Raw genomic sequence first — 26865 nt, 5'->3', positions numbered from 1 at the left:
GCGGTGACTGTAGGTTGCGTCGGTGACTGGCAACGTCTGCGGTGCGGTCTCCAATCGTGAGTGCTGCTGCAGTATGGTGTGCTCCCGACTGCCGCTTTGCTTAATTGCTTTTGTGTTGTGAAGAGAAGAACTGAAGAAGAGACTTGAGACTCAAGACAGAAATGAGTTGCAACATGTGTGCCATGCAGCATGTTTCAATGATTCAATTTCAATTAGGTTTTACATTTTTGTTTTGTTTTTAATTTTTTTAGACCAACCCGATCAGATGGTCGGATATCCGATTGAATTGGGAGAATAATCCGATCCGATCTGAACGCGATGTTTTTTAGATCAAATGGGGTTATTTGCCCATGGAATCAAATATGGCTCTTTATTAACCCACATAATTTTGATTGTCATACTAAAATCACAGAATTCTGATTGTTAAAACCACTACTGGGTTTAAAACAAAAAAGAATAAGATAATCGAATATACACCAATGTGCATTGAACGTACTAATCAAAATATACTGAATGTATGTATCAGTCAAGATGCACTGAAAGCGTATCAACTTTACAGGGGAAAATTTGGTTTGCAGCAAGCAGTACAACAGTAGTCGCGGATACTACAGCAGTAACCAGTTCGGGTTAGTAGTAACCTTTTAGCAGAACTGACCAGCAGATTTCGTAGTCCAATTTGCTTTCTACTTACAACAAAAAGAACAAAAAATCTTGTCACCTAAAAGCCTAAGCCTTCACAGAGGCCTGTCAGCCACCACTTCCTAACAGTCGGACTCTTCAACAACTATGGTTACTGGCTTTACATACAAAAAATTCACAACTCTACAAAATTTACATATTTTATTCGTTTTTTATGGGATCCAATGCTTTTAACTCAGCCATCAGCCGCTCATATTCACAATTATACTCTCCGAGTTCACTTTTAAGCTGTGTAACCTGTATAATAAGAACAATCACTCTCAATAGATCAGATAAATCGCTCAAAAAAATTGTTTGTTGCCATTAATAAATTTTCATAAATTCAGCTAGGTGATACTGGGCAGCATGCACCAATAAATTGCATATAATGTTACCTTCTGATCAAGTTCTACCCTCCTCTTCTCATACTCTAAGCATCTGAAAAATAGAGCATATAAATTTAATTACAACAGTTTACCAGAAATTTAAAAAACAGTGAATATAATGCATTTCTTAGTCTCAAGATATGGGCTGCAAAGGTTTATATAAATGAAGATTCAATTAATTTTCATCCTAAAAAAGGCCCTTAGCTGTAATAAGTGTCCAGACGACAAAACCATTTTAACAAAAGAGCAAAACTTCAAACGATGATGAACATCAAATTATAGAAAACAATGGAAAAACTAAGATTCTAACAAACTCACTTTGCACGAAGCTTCTTGTTTTCCTGCATCAAGATTATAGTTGCTGAATCTCTCAATTGATCTGTCGAAGTAACAGCAGGCTACAAAAGAGATGACAGAGTGCAGAGAAATAATTAGACCTCAAAAAGTGAATGTACTGCAGAAGTAGGAAACAAAAGGGAAGAAAACGAATAATCATAACAATATAATGCTTCTGAAGATGATGAGTTATGCTTGCAAGGTAACCACCGGGCAAAAAGTGAGCAATGTGTCTCTTTAAATTATCATTTTTTTTAAAAGGTAGTGGGTTGGGCAAAGCCCAAAAAGTAAGCAATGTAATTGCAACAAGCAGGAAAATAAAAAGACAATCAGCCCAGGAACCCTAAAGAAAATAATTTAAAAAATTAATATAATCAAGCCTACTTCCATCTAGGACACTGAAATACTAACTATAAATCGAATAATCTGCTACATCATTCGTCCTCCTACCTTCAGCTCACACCATCAAAATCAAATTAAATAGCATTGGTGGGAATACATAAGGCCTAAGAGTTCGATCTTGCTCGCAGTAATGTAAGTGGAGAAGCTATAGATGACACTCATGATAAATGCTATACCATCCAAAGGATCAACTTAAAAGTTCTTTACACATACATGTGTTTCTGCACTGGGCTCATCATCAACCGCATCAACTCCCTTACTAGCCTGCATTTTCACCTTTTCAAATTCCAATGAATCTCTACATCCCTTCCTCTTACGCGATCCTGTCACAACAAAAGACATCGTATCTAAACATAAAATGTTTAAACTAGAGATGAAATCAGTTTACTTTAGTTCAAGCATTTTACGTTGTCCAATTATGCCTTCAGAGTTGGGCGTCAATGGCCCTGCTCCCTCAACAAAACAGGAATTAGGGGCTGCTAGTTGGCAAGGTGCAGCTGCAGGTGCTTTTGTGATACCAGTAGCAGTGGAACTCTGATCCCAGACAACAGGTTGGTGGATACCACTACGGGGCATAGAATAAGATGAAGCCAGTGGTGAAATGGATGGTTGAGGCTTTTTCTTGCGTTGATATCCAATTAGTTCACAATGATAATCCCTGCCAGTTGAATAACATGCATCGGGCAGGTATCAAAGAAAGCTACATACTCATCAGTTGGGGCATGTGTCACAACAATCCAGAAACTGATGAGGCACTATAAAAGTGGTTTTGTTTAACACTTTAAACTATGTGATTACTGTTTATACGAAAGAATATTAATTCATGCATCAATAAGCTAATTTAGCTTCAAAGTAATTAGTTGTATTATGTTACAGAACCAAATTAACATCACTATAGGATCCAAGCGTCTCTAAAAGAACCAAAAAATCCACTGGCTGCTGGATGAGTAAGGCAGAAAGTTAAGAGCAGGTGGAAAGAGGACTTGTTTGAGCAGGTGGAAAGAGGACTTCAAACAAAGATTTCCGTAATTATCAAAAACTAATGAAGAACTGCAAATCAGAGATTAATATTGCTTACCAGTATTCCCATGTCATTTCCTTCAACCGAGTTTCAAGCTTTTGGAAAAGAGAGGTTCTCTCAAAGTCTTGTTTGCTATGAGTTGGCTCGATAAAATTTGCTTCCAAAACTCCTGAAAATAATAGCAGTAAATCATCTCACGTCCACATCATAAATTTAAGTAACCATATACATTCAAAAATGGGGTAAATCAAATGCTTCGCTTTAGCATTCTCACCAACTACTCCTCTTCCCCTACTGTCTCTATAAGAGTAGCTAACAACCTGCCAAAATGGCTGCAAAGGAAAAGAGGAGATGAAAAATTAAAAATAAAATAATATGTATAAAGATAAAACTCCGATATCACTTGGATAAGAAAAAAAGCATATTGAAGCAGAGTACATGCAACGATTCAACTAAACGGTTGCCTTTTTACGAACACATGCATGCATGCATTTTTGCATGTAACAGAGGGATACGGGGCAGAATGCCACCTTATAAAGAAATCATTTGGGATCATCTATCCGTGAATATTTATAAATTATGACAGCAAGGTAAGCTCTTTAATATCCAATTTGAAGATCAAATATAGATATCAACTTCAATCCACTCTAAAACTTGCATCCTCCAAATGATATGTGAGCAACACAGATTTGTTGAAAAAAGAATTCAAAAAGGTAAGAGTGCCACAAACCAGACAATAAAAATATGATGTTCCTTCACTAATCTAAAGTTGCAAAAAAGGTGCAAATTTTTATATCATAGTATCAAGGAACAGTCTACCAAAACATCAATAAAAAACTGAAAGCAAAGGGAGATAGAACTAATTAAGTTAAAGACAGATACCAGAATTAGACGGTTCTTGTGGTAGACATTGAAGCCATGGATACTAATATGTGGGGCATCTTTTAGAAACCCAATTGTAGTTATAACTGTTCCCTATATAATCATCAATGTAAACAATCGCCATTAAGTATTTTGATCAGTGTATACTTAGTAAGACTCCAAGGCAATAGTTAAATATTTTTTCATTCATGATAAAGACAATAACCAACAATGAAAAGCTAGGAAACAATTAAAAATCACCTCCAAACACCCAGCACTTTGGGGCCTATACAAGATGAATTCTGGATATTTGAGATCATTGGCAATGTTGTGATGCTCAACAGCTTTCCCACGCAATTTTATGCTGAAACTTTCGGGAATCCGCAAGTACAAGATAGACAGGTATACCTGCGAAGTGATAGATAACTAGACTTAGCATGGTATGAGAAATCATCATGTACGTGCTTATGTACTCAAGAAAGTTTATTTTCTGTGGACTTACACGGAGGGAATAATGGAATCGGTTAGCAATGTGCTGTTCATGCAATTGCCTAAAAGCGCCTGGGTCAAATTTATTAATAACATCACCAGCAATACGAATATCCTAAAATCACCAAACCGCAAGAACACAAATCAGTAGAAATGAAAGCATAAGAATTTTTAAATGAGAAAATATTACCAATATAAAATGGAGTACAAACCTCTGTATCTGAATCAAAGTCTAACTCCATATTCCCACCATCACTGAACCATAAGTTGTATATAATAATTTTTGTGCCATGATGCCCAATGTCATCAAACTGCCATCAGAATTTAAAAAGATATGGTAAATATCAAATGAAACCTCTTGAAAAAGGAAAACAGGATTGGGAGACCACCAATATAGAAAGAAACATCACTTCTATTGCACTATATAGCTACTTAAGTAGAATAGTAATCCAATCAATTCCACAATCCTACAGATACAAATCCAGTCAACTATGATAAAGTAAGCAGCCTCCCTCTCTATCCAAAACATAAAAGGCTATAAGTATTTAAATTAATGAATGTGATTTAGATGGAGGTTGTACAGAAATCAAGCGGTTAGATAAGGAAAAGAGAAATAATGTTAAAAGCATCAGCAAGAAATTCGGAGATTGAAATTCTCAGATAGAAAGGCCTACAAACTAAAGATACTTGTACGTGACAGAAGCAGTATGAAAGGTGTGTGGTAGTCCAAAAGCACCAATACGAACAAACATGAGAGCAGAAAATAGCTAGAGTGAAATTTATACACAATTGATCAATTAAACCTGCTTAATTAAATACAAGTAAATATGAGGAAGTAGCAACAAAAAGAGGAATGATCATCATAAAAAAATTGAAATTGCATCAAAGAACCTGGCTTAATATAAAGTAAAGAGAAATAGAAGATAGAAGAGAATCTGCGGTTGGACTGGTTGTTGCTCATTAAAAGAGCAAGAAGCAAACTTCTGAGATAGCAGGTAATACGCATTCCTAAATTCCCAAAAAAGTGGGAAAAAAGGGAGAAGAAGAGGAGGGGGTGGGGGGTTGAGAATCTTACTTGCTTCAAAAGCTCTGTTTCTGATGAATAAGGAGACCACTGCAACAGCAGAGAAAGATTCAACGTAAAATGGTCTCTACCATGCAATGCATTTACTGTGCCAGTTGATGTGTTCAACTCATAATCCACCTGCAATTGACACAAAGATCAAAGGTAGGAATTGGAAGTAAGGGATACTTCTGTAGACAGAGAAGACTCACCATTGGTACTACAATTCTGTCATGGCCAGTTCGAGTCAAGAATGTATAAGAGAGGAGACCAATGCTTTGAGTCAAAGTTCTGCTGATGCAATAAACCAACAAAATTTGAGTCCGAATGGCCAATTATTAATTACGAACTAGTAAATCAACAAATAAATATAACAGCAACATTCCATTGGTAAATAAAAGTCGAACAAAACATCCAAAAGATTTGGTAGAAGGAATTGAAAGTTAATGGAAAACTGAATAAACTATCTGCTAAAAGAAAAAATTGAAAAAAAAAAAAAAAACTCAGGCAACAGTCCACAATTCACACGAGCAAGCAGTGCAAAATAACGGCTGCATGGCATGGTCATTTGTTTTGAAGCCTAGCATGCCATAAAATTTCAAATTCACAAGGATTCCAAAGTCCAATATTTGGTCCTACAAACTGCAGCTAACAATTTGGATATTGATGTGAACCTTTTCAAATTTCCCTTTCATTCTACCCAGAAAAACTCTAAATAACCTTGTCTCATCTCTTACTTGGTTCCCCAAAAAAGGTTAGATAACTTTCTAATGGGGGATTATAAACGTCGAAAACATACAAATCCATTAAACAAGGCCATTGAACTTCATAAAATATTAAATCCTATCACTTAAGGGATGTGATATGCAACAGAAAAGCTTTTGAGGTTTTAGTATCCTCTGAACCTCATTTGGAAGAAATTCCTTATAAATAGAAAAGGGGATGCGAGAAACTACAAAGTAAGACAAACATAACAAGAGCTTCCCACTAATTCTTAGGAAAATACAGCATGAGTTTTTCATCTTAGAACTATCATATATTACAAGTTAATTTGCTGTAAAATCTACTGAGATGCAAGGCCTGTTGAGACATAGGCAACCCAAATTTATATAAAAATAAATAAATAAATAAATCCTGATATACATGCGGTAATAGGACTAGCACATCAGAATCAAACCTGTCGTTTAAATGGCGGCTGAAGACAATAACATCTGCCCCAAGTCTCATAGAACTGGTCTTGAAGCCATTACCATCTGAAAGCCGCAACACAAGTCTCAAGCAATAAATATGCAACAACAAAACCATGATAATTTGCTGAATGAGAAAATAGTGGTACATTGTCCTATCACCGATTTTGACTTTTTATCTGAAAAACCAAAACTCATACAACGCCGCATTGCTTCAGGGTCCATTCCACCTCCGTCATCTGCACATAATCATGTTTCCAAAGCACGAGTTAGGTAACTCATTTATTAAAAAAAAAAACTAATCGACATAATAAGACATTTTGAAGGTTGTTACAGTTCAATGCAATATACCTTGAATTAACAATGCTGGAGTTCCATCTCTTGGATTTGAGATTTTATCTACAATGACAAAAGTGGCCCCATTTTGGATCTATCCAATTAAGAAACAAGTAAAACATGAATTGCAAAGCATGAACAAGTCATCATCATGATAGCTTGACACAAATAGTGAAAGCATTTCAACTCCCACCCTGATGAACATATAGCAAACAGTGCCAACAAATGAAATGGACAATTAAATATGAGTAGAACATCTTATCTCTCAAATTATGACAATATAGGTATTTATTTGTGAAAACATGTAAAACAAATGTGCAAACAAAGGCCCAAATTTTTACCAGTCAAGAAAAATATAAAGTATACGAAGCCACAAGCTTCAAACATCATTATCAGATGCCAAATTAATGTTTCTCCTCCACCAACAGATTAAAACGAATAAAATCATAGGTAATAAAAAAAATTGCAATCTACCAAAGAAAGGAAACTTGCTCCTAAGAAAAGTTAATTATAAGAAAATCAATTATAGCATTTGAATCCTTTGTGAACCCAAACCTCCATGTGAACATGCAACAGAGCAAGATTTATTTTTTTTTGTGTTTGGGTGGGGGGTCGCAAATCAAAAGAAAAATAATCACCTCATCAATTGCATTGTCAAGCAGTTCTGCAATGGCTGCAAAAAGGAGGAAATAATTAACCATCTCAGCATTTCACACTCATTTCCAAATTCCAGCAAGAGTAGAAGTGAAATAGAGAAATATAACTTGCATACCGCCAAAGGCCCATTTATGGGAAGTGGCATTTGAATGAAGAAACATAGGGTGTACGTGTAAAAAGTTTTTGCCATCTGTTATACCAAAATGTAATGTCAGGAACATTTAACAAAGCACCAATAAAAATTCTTGGAAGGAAACATTCATGTGATGTTTATGAAAATCATTCAACCAAAAAGTCAGAGAAAAATGGTAGAACCAGAGAAAGTATCATGCTCCGTATAACGTAATAAATTTTAGCGGTCCATTTGATTATCTCTAGGCACCACTAAACAGATAAGCATGTAATTTATGTACCAGAAACAGTAAACACCACATACATGTCCCCTAACAATTAGTTAACAATTAATAGCTGCTGCATACTTTGTAGTGTGGCCTTGGAACCAAGCCTGTCTTCATAGTTTCCAGCCTTCCAGAACTGCCGACAAAGTGGTGCTGGACATATAGACGATGAAGATGAGATGCCTGTGTCATCCACTGGTGACTGACCTTGTTCCAATACACTGTTACTACTTTGACCAGTACTTAAAGCATTTGAGCTTTTCTTTTCTTCAGAGTCTTGTTTTCTGGGTTGACTTTTGGACTTCCAATGCTCCGCTGGATCATCTTTATAGTAGTATTTTTGTTGCATTGTTCCCCCAACAGAATCTGGCTCCAACTTGATAGATATTTCATCCACCTGTCCATCTTCATCATCACTACACAAGTCCACAATGTCTCTATTGCTCATCTTGAACTCTGCAAAAAAAAAATGGATAATAGAACCAGGAAACGTCTTGAGGCAGAAGAGACAACAGTCACAGAAACAACACAAGTAATCAGAAAATAATACTATATTAGCTTCATTTATTCATTCTTTCCCAGATAAGTTGCTTACAAAATTGTCGATCCATTTTTTGAACTTTCAGAGATCTTAAGAGTAGGGATGTTCGTGGATTGGATATCAATCCATATCCAATCTACAATTTTGCAGATTATAAACTTTTAATCCAATTCAATCCACGGATTGGTGAAATTCAATTCAAATCCAATCCATACATCTGCGGATCAGATGCAGACCCAATACATATCCAATCCACAAACTAACTAAATAAAAAAATTAATATAAAAATAATTTTTCTACCAATCAAATTCAAGATTAAATAAAATTTAAATAAATCAATTATTTAAATAAATCTAGAAAATACATTCAAAGTTTCAAAATATAGCACATCAAAAAGAAAAAAATCTCATTTGTTTAACTCAGTACATGAAAGTTAACTGCATAGGAAACTATATTTGTTTATTTAATTATTTTTATTTTATATTATTATTGGATAAGATATAATATGGTGCTAATGTAACTATATTCTAACTTATTAATTTATTAGTAAGTACTAATGTCATATTTTCAAGTTTAATTTTTTTGTTAAATAAATATTTTTTTTTGCAAATTTTTGCGGAATTCGTGGATTTACAAAAGTAAATTCATATTCAATCCACCAATTGCGGATTTTCAAAATTTCAATCCAATCCAATCCACCAATCCACGGATCGGATTTTTATGGATCAGACAGATTGAGCAAATCGGATTAGATTCTGAACACCCCTGCTTAAAAGTGATCAAAAGAGCAAAAACAATAATTCTTACAAAAGATAATCATTCTATAACATTCCATATTATCATAAAGGTGTCATTGTTTGGTTTTGTCATGCACCGAGATGTTTTCTAGCTCAAGTTGATAATTGGTGTAATGGTGCTAGAGATGGCAATGGGGTGGGGTGGGGGTGGAGAGGCCTACCCCATTCGCCAGTGGGGAGGCCTACCCCAATTGCCACCCCATTAAAAATTTCGCTTACATTCCTCACCCTATTCCCCAATAAATTTAGTGGGGTAGGGATGGAAAATCCCCACGTGGGGAATGATTTCTTCATCCCCATCTCATTCTCCATTTATTTATTTTATAATAGATATAAATATACGATTTCAATAAATTAAAAATTAAAGACTTAAATAAAATCATTACCATATAAAATATTTAAATTATTTTGAAAAATCTCCAAATATTTGAAACAATATCTTGAAATAATATCAAAATTGAAAAATATTTGATGAGAGCAGTATCTTAAGAGAGAAAAGAAAATATAACAATGTTTTAGAGTCGAATAAAAATTATATTGTAGGATTTTCTTTTAGTTATAGCTCATTTTTATAAAGTAAAAATAAAAAAAAAATTATTATCTAATATTGTAATTGATAAAACAAAAATTACTAAATAAAAATTACAAATTTTTTTATATAGAATGGGGATTGGGGTGGGGGTGGGGTAGGAAGTACAAAACCAGTCCCCATATCATTTCCCAAAAATTATTCAAAATTCACTCTATTTGAAGTGGAGCCCCATGGGGCCCCAAACCTATGGAGGATTTTGTCATCCCTAAATGTTGCTATCAATGTAGATTAACTCAATTGGTAGTTTCTTGAATAACTAGGTGTTGAGTTCAGGACTATTGTTTTCATTAAAAGCCACTAAAGAAGAGAGTGTTTCGGAATTCAAGATCATTAATTGAGATGAAAGCAAGAATGATTAAAACAAATGTAATCTCTTCAAAAATCTCCACTGAAATTACATCCATTATTCAATGTTTCACAATAATGGAAATCTCCATGTTTATACCCAACTATGTACGAATATAAGTACAAAATGCAACTCTAACTTTAGCTAGAATCAAGGGTGTCACCAAGGAGCCTTTTTAAGTTTCAAAAGAGACAGTCTAATTTGTTAAATCACTTATAAGTGGTTCAAGTGGTGTTTGGCATGTCTTCTCAACTGGCCAAAGACTTTTTTTAATATTTTTTCTGCTGTTTAGTAGTAGTAGGAGAAAAATTTACGAAAGATTAAAAGAAGTTGTTTCGCGTGTAATAGCAAAAGCTCAAATGTTAGGCTATTTGGGTTAGACCTTTTTGAGTATTTAGAAAGGTTAAAATATTTAAAATACCTTTACATCATGCCTCTCATGACATAACTTTAAAAGAATAATATTACACCTCTCAAGCAATATACCAACTTCATTCGTCCTAAGTGAATATTATCCGCCCCAAGTGAGTATTTACAAAAGATAATTATTCATCCCAAGTGAAGTAGCATTTATTCATTAGATAGTGAGGGATTAAAAATAGTTCTACAAGATATGGAATTGACTATCCACTAAATGAATGCCACCTTAGCCCTTGAAATGAAAACTTTGAAGATACTATTTGAGAAATGTACTCCTAAGGTAATTACAGCTTATCTGCATAAAAGTTGTGATGGACAAAATTCATGTAGATTATAAAACCTCTATTGGTGTTTGTGCTTATTCAGAGTGAGTTCTATTAACAAAAGGTTTTATTTGCCTTTTCTTATCATTTGGTTGTAACTATGAAAGAGCTTAAAGAAAACTAAGGTTTCGTTTGGTGTAACTTTTCATACAAAACTTCTTCAAGTGAAGATAAGACTAAGTCTCTATATTGTATAATTATTATAATAGAAAAGCCTTTTAACTCTTTTAAAAAAAGTCTACAATTTATACTTTTAAAAGCCCAAAATTTAAAAAAATAACCTTTTGAACCCCAAAAATTCTACTTTAATTGCAACCAAAGGACAAACATGCACTAAACTATTGAGAGTAATTTCTTAATGTTTTTTAAAAGGCTAGATTGTAAAAAATACTCTTAATTTTAAAAATTTTACTTCATTCTTCATAGCATAACCCATGACACATTTTGGCATTCGCTAAGTGATAAGTTAATGCCTTTAACTTTATTGACATTGAGGACATAAGTTCAAGCCCATTCTATAATAAACACCAAATGTAAAGAGCAACTATATCTCATTGAGTTGTACTCGTTAAACCGACGGTAGATCTCAACTCTAGTGGGCATAAGTTCTCAAGTTGAACTCGTTAAACCTCTAAAGTATGGTCATACAAATTCAAACACTATGCCCATCTAAATCCAAACATTCAAACTCTCAATAGACTCATAATTTAATATAATAGGTCTCCAGTGTAACAAATTGTACAAAAAAAAATAGAAGGTTCTAAAAAAATTGTGTATTAAGGTCTAAACTTTAAAATTCCAAATAATATTTCAATGTTTAGAATTAACAATTACAAGTAATATTTATCCATTAAAAAAAGATAGAGTAATAAGTACTTTTTCATTATAAAATTCATAATCCAATCGAAAAAAGTCACACAACACTTAGAATTAAGCTAATAGACTAGTGCTTTCAATACCAATTTTAGCTTTAATGGAGCTCTTTCCCCTATATAAAGAAAAAAAATTGGGATAATAATATTAATAAAAGTATATGGCTAACTTGAGCTTATTTGATAGTGTGACTGAATAACTATAACTTAAAAATTATAACACTAAAATATATAATAAATATTTATTTTTGTAATTTAAAAGTTAAGTTGATTTAATTTAACATTTATTATGACACAAATCTATAATATTTTTATTATTTTTATTAAAAATTATTTTTATAATACATTAATAAATTTTATTTTATATTTATAATTTTTATTTTTACAACAACTATATTTTTTAAATTACAACACTTCAATACTATATACAACCTTATCTTACTCTTATCATCTTGTAAATTTATAAATTAAATTATAAACAAATATTTAGTTAAAAGAAAAAAAAGGTAGGTCTTTAAAATAATGAGAGAAAAAAAATAAAAAAATAAAGAAAATAAAAAAATAAAGAAAATAAAAAAAAATAAATTTTAAATTTATTATAAAATTCATCATTTTTTTTCTTTCTTAATATAAATATATCAAAATATGTGTTTAAAGCTTAAATAAATTTAATTATAATTTTTTAAAAAAATAGATGAAGCAAGTGGCAAATAATAAAATAAAATAAGTTAAGATTTTTAAAGGGTAAGGAATAATTACAAAAATGTTAAAACTAAACAAATGCTAAAGCTGCACACAAATGTACAAAGAAAACCCAAAAACCCATCAAATCACCCGTACTAACGATCAAATTAACGCACTTATTAGCCAAACGAAAAGAGAGGAGGAGAAGAAGATGGAGAAGAAATGCAAAAAAGGGGAAAAAAAGAAGAAAAACCAATAAAAACTTGTTCAAAAAGTAGAACAAGTAGAACTTGCAACGCAAAAGAGAATGCAGTATCCTTACCTCTCATAATTAGGGTTTCTATGAGATCTCTTCTGTGTTTGCGACTAAAACCAAACAAAACCTTGACACCAGAATCTCTTCTTCGTATATCTTCTAAAATACCATCAAATTTCCCAAAACCAACCAGTAATCAGTCCAGCAGAGCACTATAAAGCTTTTCCTCCTTCTATATCTGCATAAAATTTTTCCTCTCTCACCAAGATTTTGTACTTTTATGCTCTTTTTTAATTTCAAAAATTGAATTGCCCTAAGCCCTATTCATATATTTTCCGTTTGAAGGGCAAAATTATGTAAATATATAAAAATTATAGTCCAAATATCAAAGGTGCAAATGTCAACAATAAAGAAATCCGATTTAAATTGACAGCTGTATTACCTAATTTACAATTGTCACACCCATGTTGGTCAATAATTTTCGCTGGAACTTCGAAAGCGTAGGTCTTCAATTAAAAACGTGATATTCAAAGGGCATTTATGGAGTTTTGAAAGTGATTTGCGCAAATTTTAAATGAAATGAAATTACAAAAATTAGTTTGATAATTTTTAAATGAAATTATAATTATAAAAAACTAACATATGAATTTTGAGATTTATTTATTTTATTAAATTTATGAATATTCTTATAATTATAATATTTTATTTTTTAAAATTTTGTTAAATAAAATATTTTTTTAATTCATTTAGAGGTAAAATAATAATTTGTTAGTGTCAAAATGATTAATTCATATAAGTTTAAAAACGCAGGTGGTGTAAAAAATATGTCAAAATTTTGTGACAATTAGATATAAATATTATAAAACAAAAGTGGTTGATAGATAATTTTTCTTTTAACATAAAGTTAGAATTATTAGTTACAAGTAATGCAATGATAAATATTAGAAATCAAAATAATATCTACTGATACTTATTCATAATTTTTTGAAATTATTCACTTATTATTAGGAAATTTATCCATTTGTCCAATTTTTAAGTTTTAATATAAAAAAGACCACACTTCAATTTTTCTTACAATATTAACCATTTACAAGCCTTATAAACTACACTGTCCTTAAAATTAAACAAACAAATCCCCAACTCCTCAAGCAACAACAAAACCCTATCTTCACACACCAACAAAACGCCTCCAATTTCATTTATCTCACGTTTGTCAAATAGAATTGTTTAACCAAGTATCACTCAACCTATATTCATCGAACTATAAATATTTATCGAAGCATTGAAGACAAATCAAGTAATAATTTAAAGAGTAACAAGAAATTAAGGTTAGTAATTCTTCAACTTTCTTTTTTTCTTGTGGATTATTAAATAGGTAATGCGAGTTTATAGATTTATAAATTAGTAAAATTTCTTTAAAATCTTGCAAAAATGGGTGTTTAACTCTGTTGAAGATGAAACTTATAATATAGGCAACAAGTAGTTGTCACTCGGGTGATAGGATATTGCATGTTGGGTGATTGGTGCTAGCGTCGCCAAATGTTCAATGCTAGAAAATGTATATTTATAAAGGAAAAAATCGTCATTTTACACTCCAAGTCTCACTAACATCTTTAATTTTATGTATTTAAGTCATTTGTGATTTAATTATGTGTGTTTTATTAAAATTAAGTATTTTATATATTTTAGGGGCATCATAGTCATTTCACAATGAACGAGAGATCAGATAGCAATTTTGAACTCTTGATAGTCGAAAACCTTAGGAGGAGTATAAAAGGATAAACGACATTGTTCACATGTACGATATTGTTCACAATAATGTTCACATATACGGCGCGATGACGTGGCATTGGCCAATGACGTGGCAATATTCTATTGGACGAATGATGTGACATTAACTGCTTATATGACGTTGACCGATGATGTGTCACGATCCTATTGGACTAAAATGTTGATGTGGCGTTGACCGGTTACGTGGCAGTATGTTAGTGAACCGAAAAATATGAGTACGGTACATGTATATACACTGAATGACAGCCTTGATGATGTGTTCTATCCAATCAGAACTTGCCACGTATCGTAATCCTGAGCGTCCAAATTATTTTAATTCGATGGTTATGATTTACTCATTGTATCTATAAATAGGGGGCTCCCCCTAATTTGGGACCCCTGAATTCATTTTTAAGCTCTATTTTCTGTATTTCATTCTCTTTATTGTATTTTTTTACGTATTTTAATAAATTTTCATTTTACCCGTAGTTCAATTATAAGTAACTAATTTTCTTTCAAACTTGGGTTGAAGGCGAAGTCTCAACATGTTCGATGAACTTAATTTGGTAAATTTATTTTCTCTTCCCCTCTTATTTATGTGGATGTTTTGACTTTTCGTTGACATATAATAATAATCTTGTCTAGATATTGCATTGGTATAACCGTCTCCCTAGTGCAAGATTATTACTATTTGGCACAATAAGCACTTAGCACCATATTTATTTGAGTAAGGTTCCTGAGGAGTGGAAACACTCCTCATGATTTAATTGGCATTAATAATGAATATTAAACTCATTGTGCATGTTGAGTACAGATCTAGAGACCCAAACACTTCATTCTAATAATTCACTTTAATTTATTCCTACCATTCTAATTTAAATTTTAAGATAGTGTAAATCACTTTCACCACAAATCCAATCACCCAATTAGAAAATTAACTCTACAAGCAATAAAAATTCACCTCCTCGTGGGATCGACACTCATCACCGTTAATCTATTTTACAATAGATCCATGCACTTATGAGTTCAATAAAATTTGCACAACACCAAACATACAATGTCATGTAATTTGGGCGATAGGTGTTGTCTCTCGAATCACTTGAGTTAGTTCATAATTAATTATTTAATTAATATAATATTATTTAAAGAGTATTATTTTTTTTGTACCAGGTTCATGGAGCCGATTGTGCTTAAGATGTATTTTGATAGAGCATGGGAACTTTGAAGGATGGTCATATAGAGTACGAGAATATAAAAGTTATCATATTTTGTTTCTAGAAGGATGCAATGTTTGAACAATTTATTACAAGGTTGTATAGAATTCTGAATAAAAGCCTGGATGAATATTCCTTCACGGTGAAGACACATGTGAAATCAATTCATCCAACACAACCCATTGATTGACTTTTATAGACATATTAGATGTGTATGAACTCTTTCCCAAATAACTATGGGTGCACTCCTATTTATGTGATGACAACTCTTAAAGTTTCAATAGAACCTCATTGATGCCATCAATTTAAACTTCACTACTCTTTATTCCATTCATATAATGTTCCTATCGATAATAATATTGTCAACACAAAAGTTAATGAAATCAAAATCATCAAACCTGCTATCTAATTAAGCTTAAAGTATCGTGGTCCACCAAAATATTGATCACGTATTCACCAACCAAAGTTTTTTTTTTTTCATATTTTTCACGTTACCACATTTCAATCATGTCACAATGGGCTATTCTCAAATTGAGAATTGTAACATCTCATTACCAATTCTAAATTGCATTTGATACTTATCATTATCAACTTGTTGTCACAACTGGTTTGATCAATAAATAGTGTACAAGATTATCACTAAATCCAGGACCCCCTATGGCTAGAAAATGACCGAAAATTGACTTTTTGAACAATTCAAATTGAGTATTAGTTAACTTGGTTTGTATATGTACAGTTACAAAATTAAATCTTATTAAATTCATGAGACAATCTAGGAAGTAATTCTTGATTGGTGTCTTCAATGACTAGGGATGAATCTTCTCGTTGAGTATATCTAAAATATAAATTAGGACAACATTAGCACAAATTTTCCAAAAAAAAAAATTAAAAATTTAAAAAACTTTAGTTGGGTGAAAGAATGTTGTCTCCTAGATATCGATTGGCTAACATAGGCATGTTGTCCGTATTGCCCATCCAGTGCCCCTTGTACTACTTGGGCATTTTGCTAGGGCAACGTGGGTGTGTTGACCGCATTACCCAACTAGCAGCCCTTGCAATACTTGGACATTTTACTAAGTAACGCAGGCATGTCAATTGTGTTGTCCAGCCAATAGCCCATGCAATGCTTAAGCATTTTGTTGGGTGAATGCCTACGTTGCCCAACCAACAACTCATGCCATAAATAGGCATTTGGCTAGGCGACGAGGGCAAGACACTTGAGTTGCCTAAGCTTGGCATGGCCAAATTTTTGGCAACACAAGTAACTACCTACGTTCTTAATTGGTCGGTATACCAACCTTCTCTTTAATCTCAAACTAACATTAAATTTAAATCAATAATTTCTTAAAGGCATTTAAACAAGCACTTGGCCATTTATTAAAAATCCTAATCTTAAGAAAATTCTAATATTTTCATGCTCAATATATATTTTTATGTTTAACTATCATCAACGATCAATCAACCAAGCAATTTAAACAAAATTTAATCTAAATTAATGAGAAAAACTGAGACAATAGAACAATACCTAAGCTAAAGGTTGTTGAAAATTGAAACAATAACTCACATGAAATCACCGCCAGAAATGAAGGAACTTGCTGGAATTCAAGAAATGTGTGAAAGAACTCAACATAGCAGTAGTTGGGGCGATAAAAGATTTTGTTGGGTGAAAGAATAGGTTTTGGAAAATATTTTGTTTGCTTAGTTTGAGGGGTATTTTGTTACAAAAGGTTTGTAAATAGTTGATATTATAAGAAAAGTTAAAGTATGATATTTTTTTTATTAAAAGTTTGGAAAGTGGTCAAATGGATAAATTTCTCCTTAATTTTTTTGTTAAAATTTAAATTAAAATATCATAATCTTTTAATTTATATCTTCATTTACGTAATGTTCATCTATTCAATAATAAAAAAAAATTAATTGATTATTAAATTTATTATCTTATAGATGAGTGAGTCATAACTCAACTCAGAAGATTCTAAATAAGCCCCATTAATGTTCTATAATTCAATAGATAAATGCTACATCAACTGCTATATATGTGGAGACTCTATAGTTAGGATCCCTAATATTATTTTTTAGCATGATAGTAATTGAAGAAATCAGCTCTTCTAATTTAGACTAAACAAGGATAAGTAATACAAATTTAATGGTTTATTCGAATAAATCTAATTATACATACTTTATTTTGCAAAATTTTATATGAATTGGAGATTGCATAAACTCCGTCTCATATATTCCAAATGCATTATCACGAATTGTCATATGTAAAACATTCTCAGTAAAACATATTTTAAGAAAATATCAAGAAAAAAGAAGTTTGAAAAGGAAAGTAAAATTAACTCACTGGCCTCAAGAAAACAAAAAAATAAAATAAAAATAAGTACTCACTAATCATCATGCTTTCATATTAGAAGCATAGATTAGGTTCATATACATAGAGCCTAGCCAATCCTTAGCAATTTTTCCACCCTTTAACGACTATTGTTATTAATGAATATCACATTAATACTTAATGAAAATATTATGATACTATGATTCTCTTTTTCTTAATAAAACTATACTATTTGATAAGTGTAGTATTATACATATAGGGCATGTTTGGTGTTCCTCATTAAGAGGTATTAAGGACCCCTCATAGTATTAGTGTGTAAAAATACTATGTTTGACAATTATCATGGAAAATATTGTAATGTGGTCAAATATTTAGATTATGCGGTCAAACTCGCATAATTTAAACATGTGTGGGAGTCGAGTTTACATGAGTTTGTAATTAAGAATTAGAATTTTTTCTTAATTTAATCATATGCTGAATAAAAAATTTAATTATTGATTAATAATTAATAAATAAAAAATTAAATATTATCTGTATATTATTATTAAAAAATACGTGATAAAAAATCTTTAAAAAGTCTCATGAGATCAAATCAGGAAAGATCCTTTTCCTCTAATTAAACCCATTTTCCACAGCCGTTATTTGCAAATCAATTTCCATGACTTCTCATTTACCGAACCAACTCTTATAAATCCCTTGAATCCTCCATCAACAAAGCCTCCAAGAAACTCAAGACCATGAAAATCGAAAACCCAGCTAAATTCTCCACCAAAAAGTCCAAGATCAAAAAGATCGATCGCGTCAAGACCAGCCTCAAACAATCCAATCACGATTTGTCCTTGTTTATGTTCAAATCTGACGTCGTTATCACCCTCATTCTGTTCATCATGTTCAACATCTCGAAGGGAAAGTTGTTGCGAAATTATCGTTCAAGCTCTTTAGGATTGTCATGAAGATGAGCCATCGTGGGTTGCAGGCGATGATGGCGTTTTTGTATTTTTTTGTGCTCGATTAGTGGCCCTGCAAAGCTACCACCCACGATGACTCTGTATCTACAATTCTACATAATGATGCAGATATTGCGTTTTAGATTCCAAAACAATAAGGCTTTTCCTTTTTCTTTAAAAAAAAAAAAATTTCCTGAGGGTCAAATTCAAGACAAATGGTTGACATAATTTGTGGAACGTTATAGTTTTGCTTTAAAAAAAAAATCTCCCAATGAATTAGTGAATGAATGGCTTTCGTCTGTGATGTATTTGGGAAGTTTGTGATATATTTGGGAAACGCTAAAAAAATAAGTGGTATGGGGTCTAAAATTTAGGGTCCATCTATCTTACGTGCATGTAAGATATATTTCTCTCACATTAATAGTGTGTGGGTCTCATATATATACTATTCATGTGAGGGGAATGTATCTTACATGCATGTAAGATAGAGATTGCCTTAAAATTTTAGAATTTGTTAATTTTAAAATATAATGTTTTATTTATACTAAAAAAATGATGTAAAAGCTTTAAAATTTAAAATTTCTATATTTAGTAGTTTTCTAAGCATTAATTAATATTGTTTTCTAAATTTATAATTTAAAATAATTACAAAAAAATAATACAATAAAGTGCAGCACTAAATATAGAGTTAAAATTAATATAATACAATGTAGTAATAAACATTTTATAATATTGTTATAGTACAATACTAATGCAATATAATATAATATAATACACCTATATTAAAATAGTGTAATATAATATAATACAATACAATGTGTCAAACGCACCCATAAGATATATTTAGCACACCACATAACACACCATAAGAACTCTGCATAGTATTAAGCTAATACAATATTGTATTTGGGTTAAAAATTATCTTTTATTACACTACATCGTTCTATTGTTGTAATACCTCAAAATACGCATTATCTAAGCTCAAGTGCAATGTGTGTTTATGCATGATTAGAGTAAGGAAAAAAGAAAAAAGAAACTCTCTTCAACACACGATCCCCTCCCGGGCTTTGTAAATAAATACTCTTTAATAGTTACAAAATTATTTAAATACCCCCTCCCTTTTTTATTTTTATGAATACCCTAATAAATATGGGTAAAATCTTAAATGCCCTTAATGAATACATCAAATTCACTTAATTTCACCGTATTCTTCATATTTTTTCACCCAAATCTCTTCTTACGGCCGAAATTCTCTCAAAATCTCTCATAACTTCTTACACAAATACAATTACGTATTTATTTCTTTAAACCCTAACTCTTTCTTTAACTGATAGGAGGTACATTGCTTATTATACAATCCAATAAGATATGTTATTATTGTTGGGTTTTAAATTTTTTTAATTTTAGAAATTTTCCTCAAATTATAATGTTTTATTTTCAATTATTTTCACCATTTTTCTTATATGGTGTACTAAGTATGAGTAGTGTCAATTTAGTGGAGTGGTTTATGCAAATTTGCGAACCGGTCGACTAAAAGTGATTCACAAAAATTTCAATCAAATTCCATTCACTCATTTTTCAAATCAATGAAACGATTCAAATTTTGAATCGAATTTTTCGATTCGCATGATTGAATTAGATTATCACAAAAAATCATAAAAAAATATTGTTGGTATTGTTTATGATGATCAAATAAATAACACAAGATAATTCGCTTCCTTATTTCAGCTTTTATATTCAGAATCAAACTAGTATATAGCACAATTAAACCCCATTATTTTTAAGGCATTGAATTTGCCCTCCCAACAAAAAAATAAACAAATTAAAAAAAGAAATTCATGTGTAGAAGTGATTCGGTGGACTGTAGCAGAATTATGTAAAAGTTTGAGGGCCCTAAACGATTGGTAGAAGAAAAAAAATTATGTTTTTCTTTATTATAATCAGACTTATTTTTGGTTTGCTCTTTAATTGTCGTCATTTTCTACAAGATGATTAGGCAAATATTGAGAGAGAGCGAGAGAGAGAGTGCATGTATTTTGCTTTTCAATTTGACTCCTGACAAAATAGGGCCTGAGTTCTGAACTACGCTCTTTCAAGTCTGTATAAGTGCGAATATACAGACAACTATGCATAATGGAAGAACAAACTATTTCCATTAGCACAAGCAATCAAATTTGTTGTAGGATGCCATGCTAAATGCAGCAGCTTGGAGCTCAAGTTATAGGAAAGTTCATGATGACCTGAGCTTGAATTTTCATGCGCTACATAATGAGAAAGACAAACAGGAAATATATATATATATATTAGAGCAGTAGGAAACACATGAAACATTAAAAAGGCAAAGGTCAGAAGACGGAGATTAGGAAATTAAGAACTCTAACCTTGTCGATAAAGCCCACGTGTCAGGTTACTTAAAGAAGATCTTCTGGCCCTGGGAGCAGCTTGAAGAATTGGCTTCCTGTTTAATTTCACAAAGAAAAGTAAAACTCAGTGTAGTTGACGAGATGGATTACGGCATCAAGCATGACATAATAACAGTGTTGCCATCATCAACTGACAAGTTATTTTCAAAAATTTTATCCATATCATAGTCAACATCAGGTTAAAAGGAGATGATCCTTTGGTTGATGATCCTTTAATGCAAGTGAAATGACAAAAGGTTGACTGGGATATTGTATGTAATCAGCATAAATCAGGACTACAAACAATCCATTCTACAGGAGTGCTTTTGAGAAAACCACTCAAGCAGTGAAATCCTCTTGACACAGTCCTAACAAATGAGAAAATGTGTTTTCTCCAGGAAAGTATACAATCTTGCAATGAAGGGAAATAATAAAGAGAAAAAAGAAGATGACCATAAATCCTCTAGGAAGTAAATTACTTCAAGCACTTGTAAACATCTATCTATTCGCCCCTTCATATTTTCAAGTCTTGACACATATAACTAGGAGAAAGATACCCACAGATCTGCAAATGGTCAAACTAATAAATAGCGGGAAACAGATACCATGAATAAAACAAACCCTAACCTGTTTTCATTTTTGCCAGCTTCAACTGTTATCCCTCCTGCACTTCCAACACCATGGGAGAAGATACGTAAAAGATTGCTAAGTCAAAATGAGATTGTGCAATTAGGATTGAAATATTTATGATATCTAAATGTGGAAGAACCATTTGAGTCAAAAGGACAAACCTATAGGATCCGGTTGCAAAATGGAGTCCATCCCCGCTGACAGAGCACTCAAATTTATCAAATATAGAGTCGTTATTATATAAATCACACAGCTGCACAAACACCGATAAGCTGTCAACAATAGGGTGACATAGGTTTGATGAAGACTTATTAAAACTTCTATTTTACAAGGGGAATCAAGGAAATTACCATTACTTATTGAAACTTATCGACATTACTCATTGAAATTTTAATACAACTAATTAATGGCATAACTGACAGCTAGATTAGAAAACTCAAGACATATACACATACATACACACAGGTATTGGGTTGGAGCCACACACGTTACTCATTCTACGTAGAATGGTGAAAATCTCTGAATTTACTAAACATTAACACATGGTCCCTCACATGAATACTTTCTGTAGCATACAATACTACTCAAATTCATTTCATTTATCAAAATATTTCATCATAAAAGAAGCATGATTATATATGGATCTATAATGACCAACAGTTTATAGTACTCCTGCAACAAGCTCTTAACTATCCCTGCTTTAATAACCCATGACTCAGAGGTACAAAGCCTACATTTTTGTCCACAATTCAACCATTCGACCTGCTGGAATCGAACCAACAATCTAAGTATCAATCCTCTGCTCTTTCCACTGAGCTAAGGTCAAGTTTTAAGTAAATTCCCTACTCTATCAAGTCAAACAAGTGAATCAACATACCAATAAACAGAAAATTTAATCATGATACCAAATCAGTTCAAGTAATAACCGAAAGAACCTCTAATAAAAAATAAAAAAAAATAACCGAAAGAACCTAAGACAGAATATAGAGTACAAGAATTCCCCTAAAATCCCATCCTTACTCTCTCCCCAGAAGGAAAGGGCACTCTTACCTTAGGGCGTAGATGCTCATGAATCTTGAATGTTGCAACTGGCGTAGAATCCATACGTATATCCCACAACTAAGACAAATATTAAAAGCTAAATCAGTTAGAAAAGCATCAAGAGGTTCATTTGCAATACAAACTAACAATTGAATACAAATGACCAATCAACTATCATGAGGCTGAAAGCTAAAATACACATACAGACAATATTCTTCTGACCAGAAAAATAATTGGATGAATCACTTTTGAATTTAAAATGAAAGAGTCATGACTGGCTCATATCTAAAGACCTTTAGATTCATATAATCACGACTTAAGAGGTGCTGCCCATCATTTGCAAACTTTATATCAGAAATGGATGCAATAATCTCTGTGAAAAAGGATTTTGACCCGTGGGATTCTGCTGCATCTCGTAATCTGTGTGATGAGAAATATAAAGACAACTATCAGTACATCCCCGTGCACCATTGAATGGTAAACCAAGATGACAAGCTTAACTTAATATCATGAACTCTACACAAACCAGGGAATGGACAGATCAAGGGCTAAGACTCACATTCTTGCACTGTGATCACATAATGCAGATTGTCGCATGTCAACCAGTCGAACAAAACCTCTTGAGCTGCTGTATGCAAGCAGATTACAATAAATAGGGTGGAATTCAGCTGAAGTTATGACCTCTGCATGAAAACTTAGGAAATCAACAGAGAGTTTAAGAGTTTTCTGATTCTATGGCTTAGATGTTTCATCCCTCCCTATCTTAACAAGTTCTGTTGCTTGTCTTCCAAAAATATAAAGACCCTCCCATTCTCAACACCTTGACAATCATTGCAATAAGATGCAAAATAACAAAAGAAATGGAAGACATTTAACAAAAGTAATCACCAGTAAGATCATCCATGTTTGATGGCTTCATGTCAACAATATTGAAACATTGGTCACTGATCTCAAGGTTCCACAAGTTTATTCTGAGGTCATCCGCGGATACAAAGGTCTCACAGTCACTGTACACAGCTTAAGAAGCTGATTATCGTTAGAGCGACAATATATCTGCATAACTTTATAGTTAATCACTTCATGTTGCTATAGAGTTCTGGAGAAAAGTAAGACTAAATCAAGGATAAAAAAGGGATTTGCATATACAAATAAGAGTGTTGTATCTTCCGTCATATCTTATTATTACTGTAGTTTCTTCCGCCATATCTTATTATTATTATTATTATTTTAATGATAGGAGAGGAAGGTGAATTTTAAGCTAGGAAAAAAGAAATATAGGAAACAAATCACAAATTTTACCTATTATTTGATATTGAGTTGATATTGAAATCATGTGCATGAGGATACACCTTTTGACATCTTGCATGAACACAGTTTCCCACATTAGCAATCTAGCAAAAACAAGAACTTGAAAAATAATGTTATATACTGCACAAAGCATAGCAAATAAAGACAAAAACGATATTGAAGAATTTTAAAAATTATTGCCATAACTCACAAACAACTACCTTGGTAGCCATGTTCTCTGTCCATTCCAGATGGTAGCCATGAGCAAAAGATGGTGGATTATGCTCATTCATGAAGTTCTTCTCAGCTAAAAGGGTGTTTTCTGAAGATACAAATGGAAAGTGATCCATTTCCTTAATTTTCTTCACCTTTTGATCCCTAACCTGGACACAAAATAAACTGTTGGTGATATCCTTTATAACAGGTAAATCCTTAGATTTCAGTCCCTATCTTAGATAATGGGCCCTATGCTGCTCATCCAATCCATTTACAATATGCGTTGTACCGTTCAAATGTCTACTAAATAATCCAACAAATCTTACTGCTCATACAATCAATGGCTTTTGGCATTGACTTCTATATCTGCTCAGCAAAAGTCCAAACTTCATACTATTTATAATGGTGTTCACTAAAGTATGATAGGATGAAGTATGTGAAGTGGAAGTGTTATAATTGTTCGTCATAAAAGTCATACCTTCCACAGTTTAATTGTCTTATCATTTGTAGAAAGGATAAACATTGATCCATTTGGTGCCGCACACCATCTCACTCTGTTGATCTTCTCTTCAATTTCCAAGCTCTTCAAGTAATCAAACTAAAGAAAGAAATGCTATCAGGATCTCAACATGCGTCCAGATGAAGATTGAAAAAAAAAAAAAGATAAATTACAGTGGATCCCTCCAATTTAACAATAAGAAATGGAAAAGTGGAACTGCAGAGTTTAAACGGACCAGTGGCCATTTCAGCGTATTATGCAGTTAAATTTTCTATGGAATACGCCTTTCAAATTAGCACATGAAGATGCAAATATATTCGCGATATAAATAAACATTAAAACACACCTCAGGCTCATGACTCTGAAATTCAGTTTTGTATCGATATTCAGGATGGCTTGCGGAGGTAAAATCCATTCGTTTCTCCAACTCACTTCTCGAAATGTGCTGGTTTGGTGTCTAAAAATCAAATGCCGTGAATTTAAAAACAAAAAACAGATAAAATGAAATAAAAATCCTATTCAAATGAGAAACTGTTACATTTTTGCCACCAACTGTTTCGAAAAGAATAACACGGCCACCGCGATCTCCGACGGCAAGGTAATCGCCGGTCTTGTCGAATTCAATTGCTGATACAATATCAACTAAAAAAAACAAAAACAAAAACAAAAACTCAACTAAACCGACAACAATTGTCAGAACATAAACATAAAGTTAAAACACTGACCGTCTTGAAGTTCTTCATCGGGATTTCTTTCGCCGAAGGCCTGAGAGCACTTCCACTCTAGAGAAGCAGAAGCCTCTTCTCTGTTAAAAATCATATATGATGCTTTGTGAAGAAACGGCGTCGTTTGTTGATTTCACATGCTCCACATCTTCAGACTAAGACAAAACCAACAACAGAACGAGGAAATGGAAATTGTTCCATCACTGACTCGGATTCTGATTCTTGTTTGAATGCCTCAAGCTTCTGCTGTGCTTGCAGCTCGGTACATTATCCGCTCGAATTTCGCGCACGCGCCAGTACGTTTTACATTTAGGCCTAGTTTCAGCTTAATGGGCCTGTAGGCCCAGCTTAGAGCCCATTTATTTTTGGAAACGACACCCAAAACATGTCCAAATACTCAATTAGACCTCACATTTTTCTGAAATGGACAACAAAACATTTATTTAAACCCCATTCCAGCGTGTGTCGCAGGGATGGCAATGGGGTGGGGCTGGGATTGAGAGGTTTACTCTATTTTTTATCTTATTAAAAATTTTATCTCTATTTTTATTTTATTTCTTAATAAATTTAGTACGATGAGGATGAAAAATTCTCACGTGGGAAATTAGTTCTTCATCCCCACCCGTTCCTTCATTTATTTATTTTATAATATGTGTAGATACATGATTTTAACAAATTAAAAATTAAATACTTAAATAAAATCATTATCATATTATAAAGTATTTAAATTATTTTTAAAAAATCTCTAAATATTTAAAATAATATCTTGAAATGATATCAAAATTGAAAAATATTTGAAGAATGCAGTATTTTAAGAGAGAAAAGAAAATGTAATAATGTTTTAAGTTGAATAAAAATTATATTGTAGAGTTTTCTTTTAATTATAGCTCATTTATGTCAAGTAAAAATAAAAAGAAAATTTATTAACTAACATTATAATTGATAAAACAAAAATTATTAAATAAAAATTAAAAAAATTATATATAATTGGGATTGGATTGGGGTGGGGTGGGAAGTACAAAATCAAAACGCACTCCATTAAGAATTTAGGGATTTTTTTCCCCTTCCCCTACCTCATTCCCCAAAAATTATTCAAAATTCACCCCATTTTAAGTGGAGCCCTATAGAACCTCAAATTCATGGAAGATTTTACCATC

General features: G+C 32.2%; 2 protein-coding genes across 7 annotated transcripts; both read right to left on the bottom strand.

Annotated features, from left to right (window-relative positions):
* Positions 1-462: 462 nt before the first annotated feature.
* On the bottom strand, positions 463-12988 carry LOC102629094 (protein MICRORCHIDIA 6). 2 transcript variants are annotated; one of them, XM_006476752.4, is made up of 20 exons: positions 12712-12988; positions 7896-8270; positions 7532-7606; positions 7398-7432; positions 6775-6853; positions 6573-6662; positions 6414-6489; positions 5449-5530; positions 5249-5377; positions 4386-4484; positions 4187-4288; positions 3946-4092; positions 3706-3798; positions 3098-3155; positions 2881-2992; positions 2210-2460; positions 2016-2125; positions 1383-1462; positions 1074-1116; positions 463-936 (listed from the first exon to the last, which is right to left on the bottom strand). In XM_006476752.4, the coding sequence occupies exons 1-20, from the start codon at positions 12716-12718 to the stop codon at positions 841-843; spliced, it is 2139 nt and encodes a 712-aa protein (XP_006476815.2). In that variant the 5' UTR covers positions 12719-12988; the 3' UTR covers positions 463-840. The 2 variants fall into 2 exon arrangements, with proteins under 2 accessions (XP_006476815.2, XP_006476816.2); XM_006476753.4 differs by having other exon boundaries at positions 5449-5527.
* Positions 12989-20924: 7936 nt separating this feature from the next.
* LOC102628048 (serine/threonine protein phosphatase 2A 55 kDa regulatory subunit B beta isoform) lies at positions 20925-25995 on the bottom strand. Of its 5 annotated transcripts, none has more exons than XM_006476748.3 (14): positions 25709-25994; positions 25522-25625; positions 25330-25440; positions 24963-25082; positions 24490-24651; positions 24281-24372; positions 23870-23988; positions 23541-23664; positions 23240-23401; positions 22991-23059; positions 22102-22193; positions 21938-21974; positions 21290-21366; positions 20925-21169 (listed from the first exon to the last, which is right to left on the bottom strand). In XM_006476748.3, the coding sequence occupies exons 1-14, from the start codon at positions 25800-25802 to the stop codon at positions 21033-21035; spliced, it is 1500 nt and encodes a 499-aa protein (XP_006476811.2). In that variant the 5' UTR covers positions 25803-25994; the 3' UTR covers positions 20925-21032. The 5 variants fall into 5 exon arrangements, 3 of the variants coding, with proteins under 3 accessions (XP_006476811.2, XP_006476810.2, XP_006476812.2); XM_006476747.3 differs by having other exon boundaries at positions 21938-22015; positions 23275-23401; positions 25709-25992; XM_006476749.3 differs by having other exon boundaries at positions 21938-22015; positions 23275-23401; positions 24281-24330; positions 25709-25992.
* Positions 25996-26865: the final 870 nt, after the last annotated feature.

Source organism: Citrus sinensis, chromosome 3 (genome assembly GCF_022201045.2).
Source record: "Citrus sinensis cultivar Valencia sweet orange chromosome 3, DVS_A1.0, whole genome shotgun sequence".
NCBI lineage: Eukaryota > Viridiplantae > Streptophyta > Magnoliopsida > Sapindales > Rutaceae > Citrus > Citrus sinensis.
The sequence above is the reverse complement of the archived record's forward strand: the minus strand, read 5'-3'. Positions and strand labels throughout refer to the sequence as shown.

Coding starts and splice junctions, on each gene's coding strand:
- LOC102629094 (XM_006476752.4), bottom strand. Junction 2,993..3,097: donor TAGGGGAAGAGGAGTAGTTG/GTGAGAATGCTA, acceptor TATTATTTTCAG/GAGTTTTGGAAGCAAATTTT. Junction 2,126..2,209: donor TGAAGGCATAATTGGACAAC/GTAAAATGCTTG, acceptor TTGTTGTGACAG/GATCGCGTAAGAGGAAGGGA.
- LOC102628048 (XM_006476747.3), bottom strand. CDS start 25,802: ATGATTTTTAACAGAGAAGAGGCTTCTGCTTCTCTAGAGTGGAAGTGC. Junction 24,652..24,962: donor AGACAATTAAACTGTGGAAG/GTATGACTTTTA, acceptor TTTTGTGTCCAG/GTTAGGGATCAAAAGGTGAA. Junction 23,060..23,274: donor GTGATTATATGAATCTAAAG/GTCTTTAGATAT, acceptor TATTTGTCTTAG/TTGTGGGATATACGTATGGA.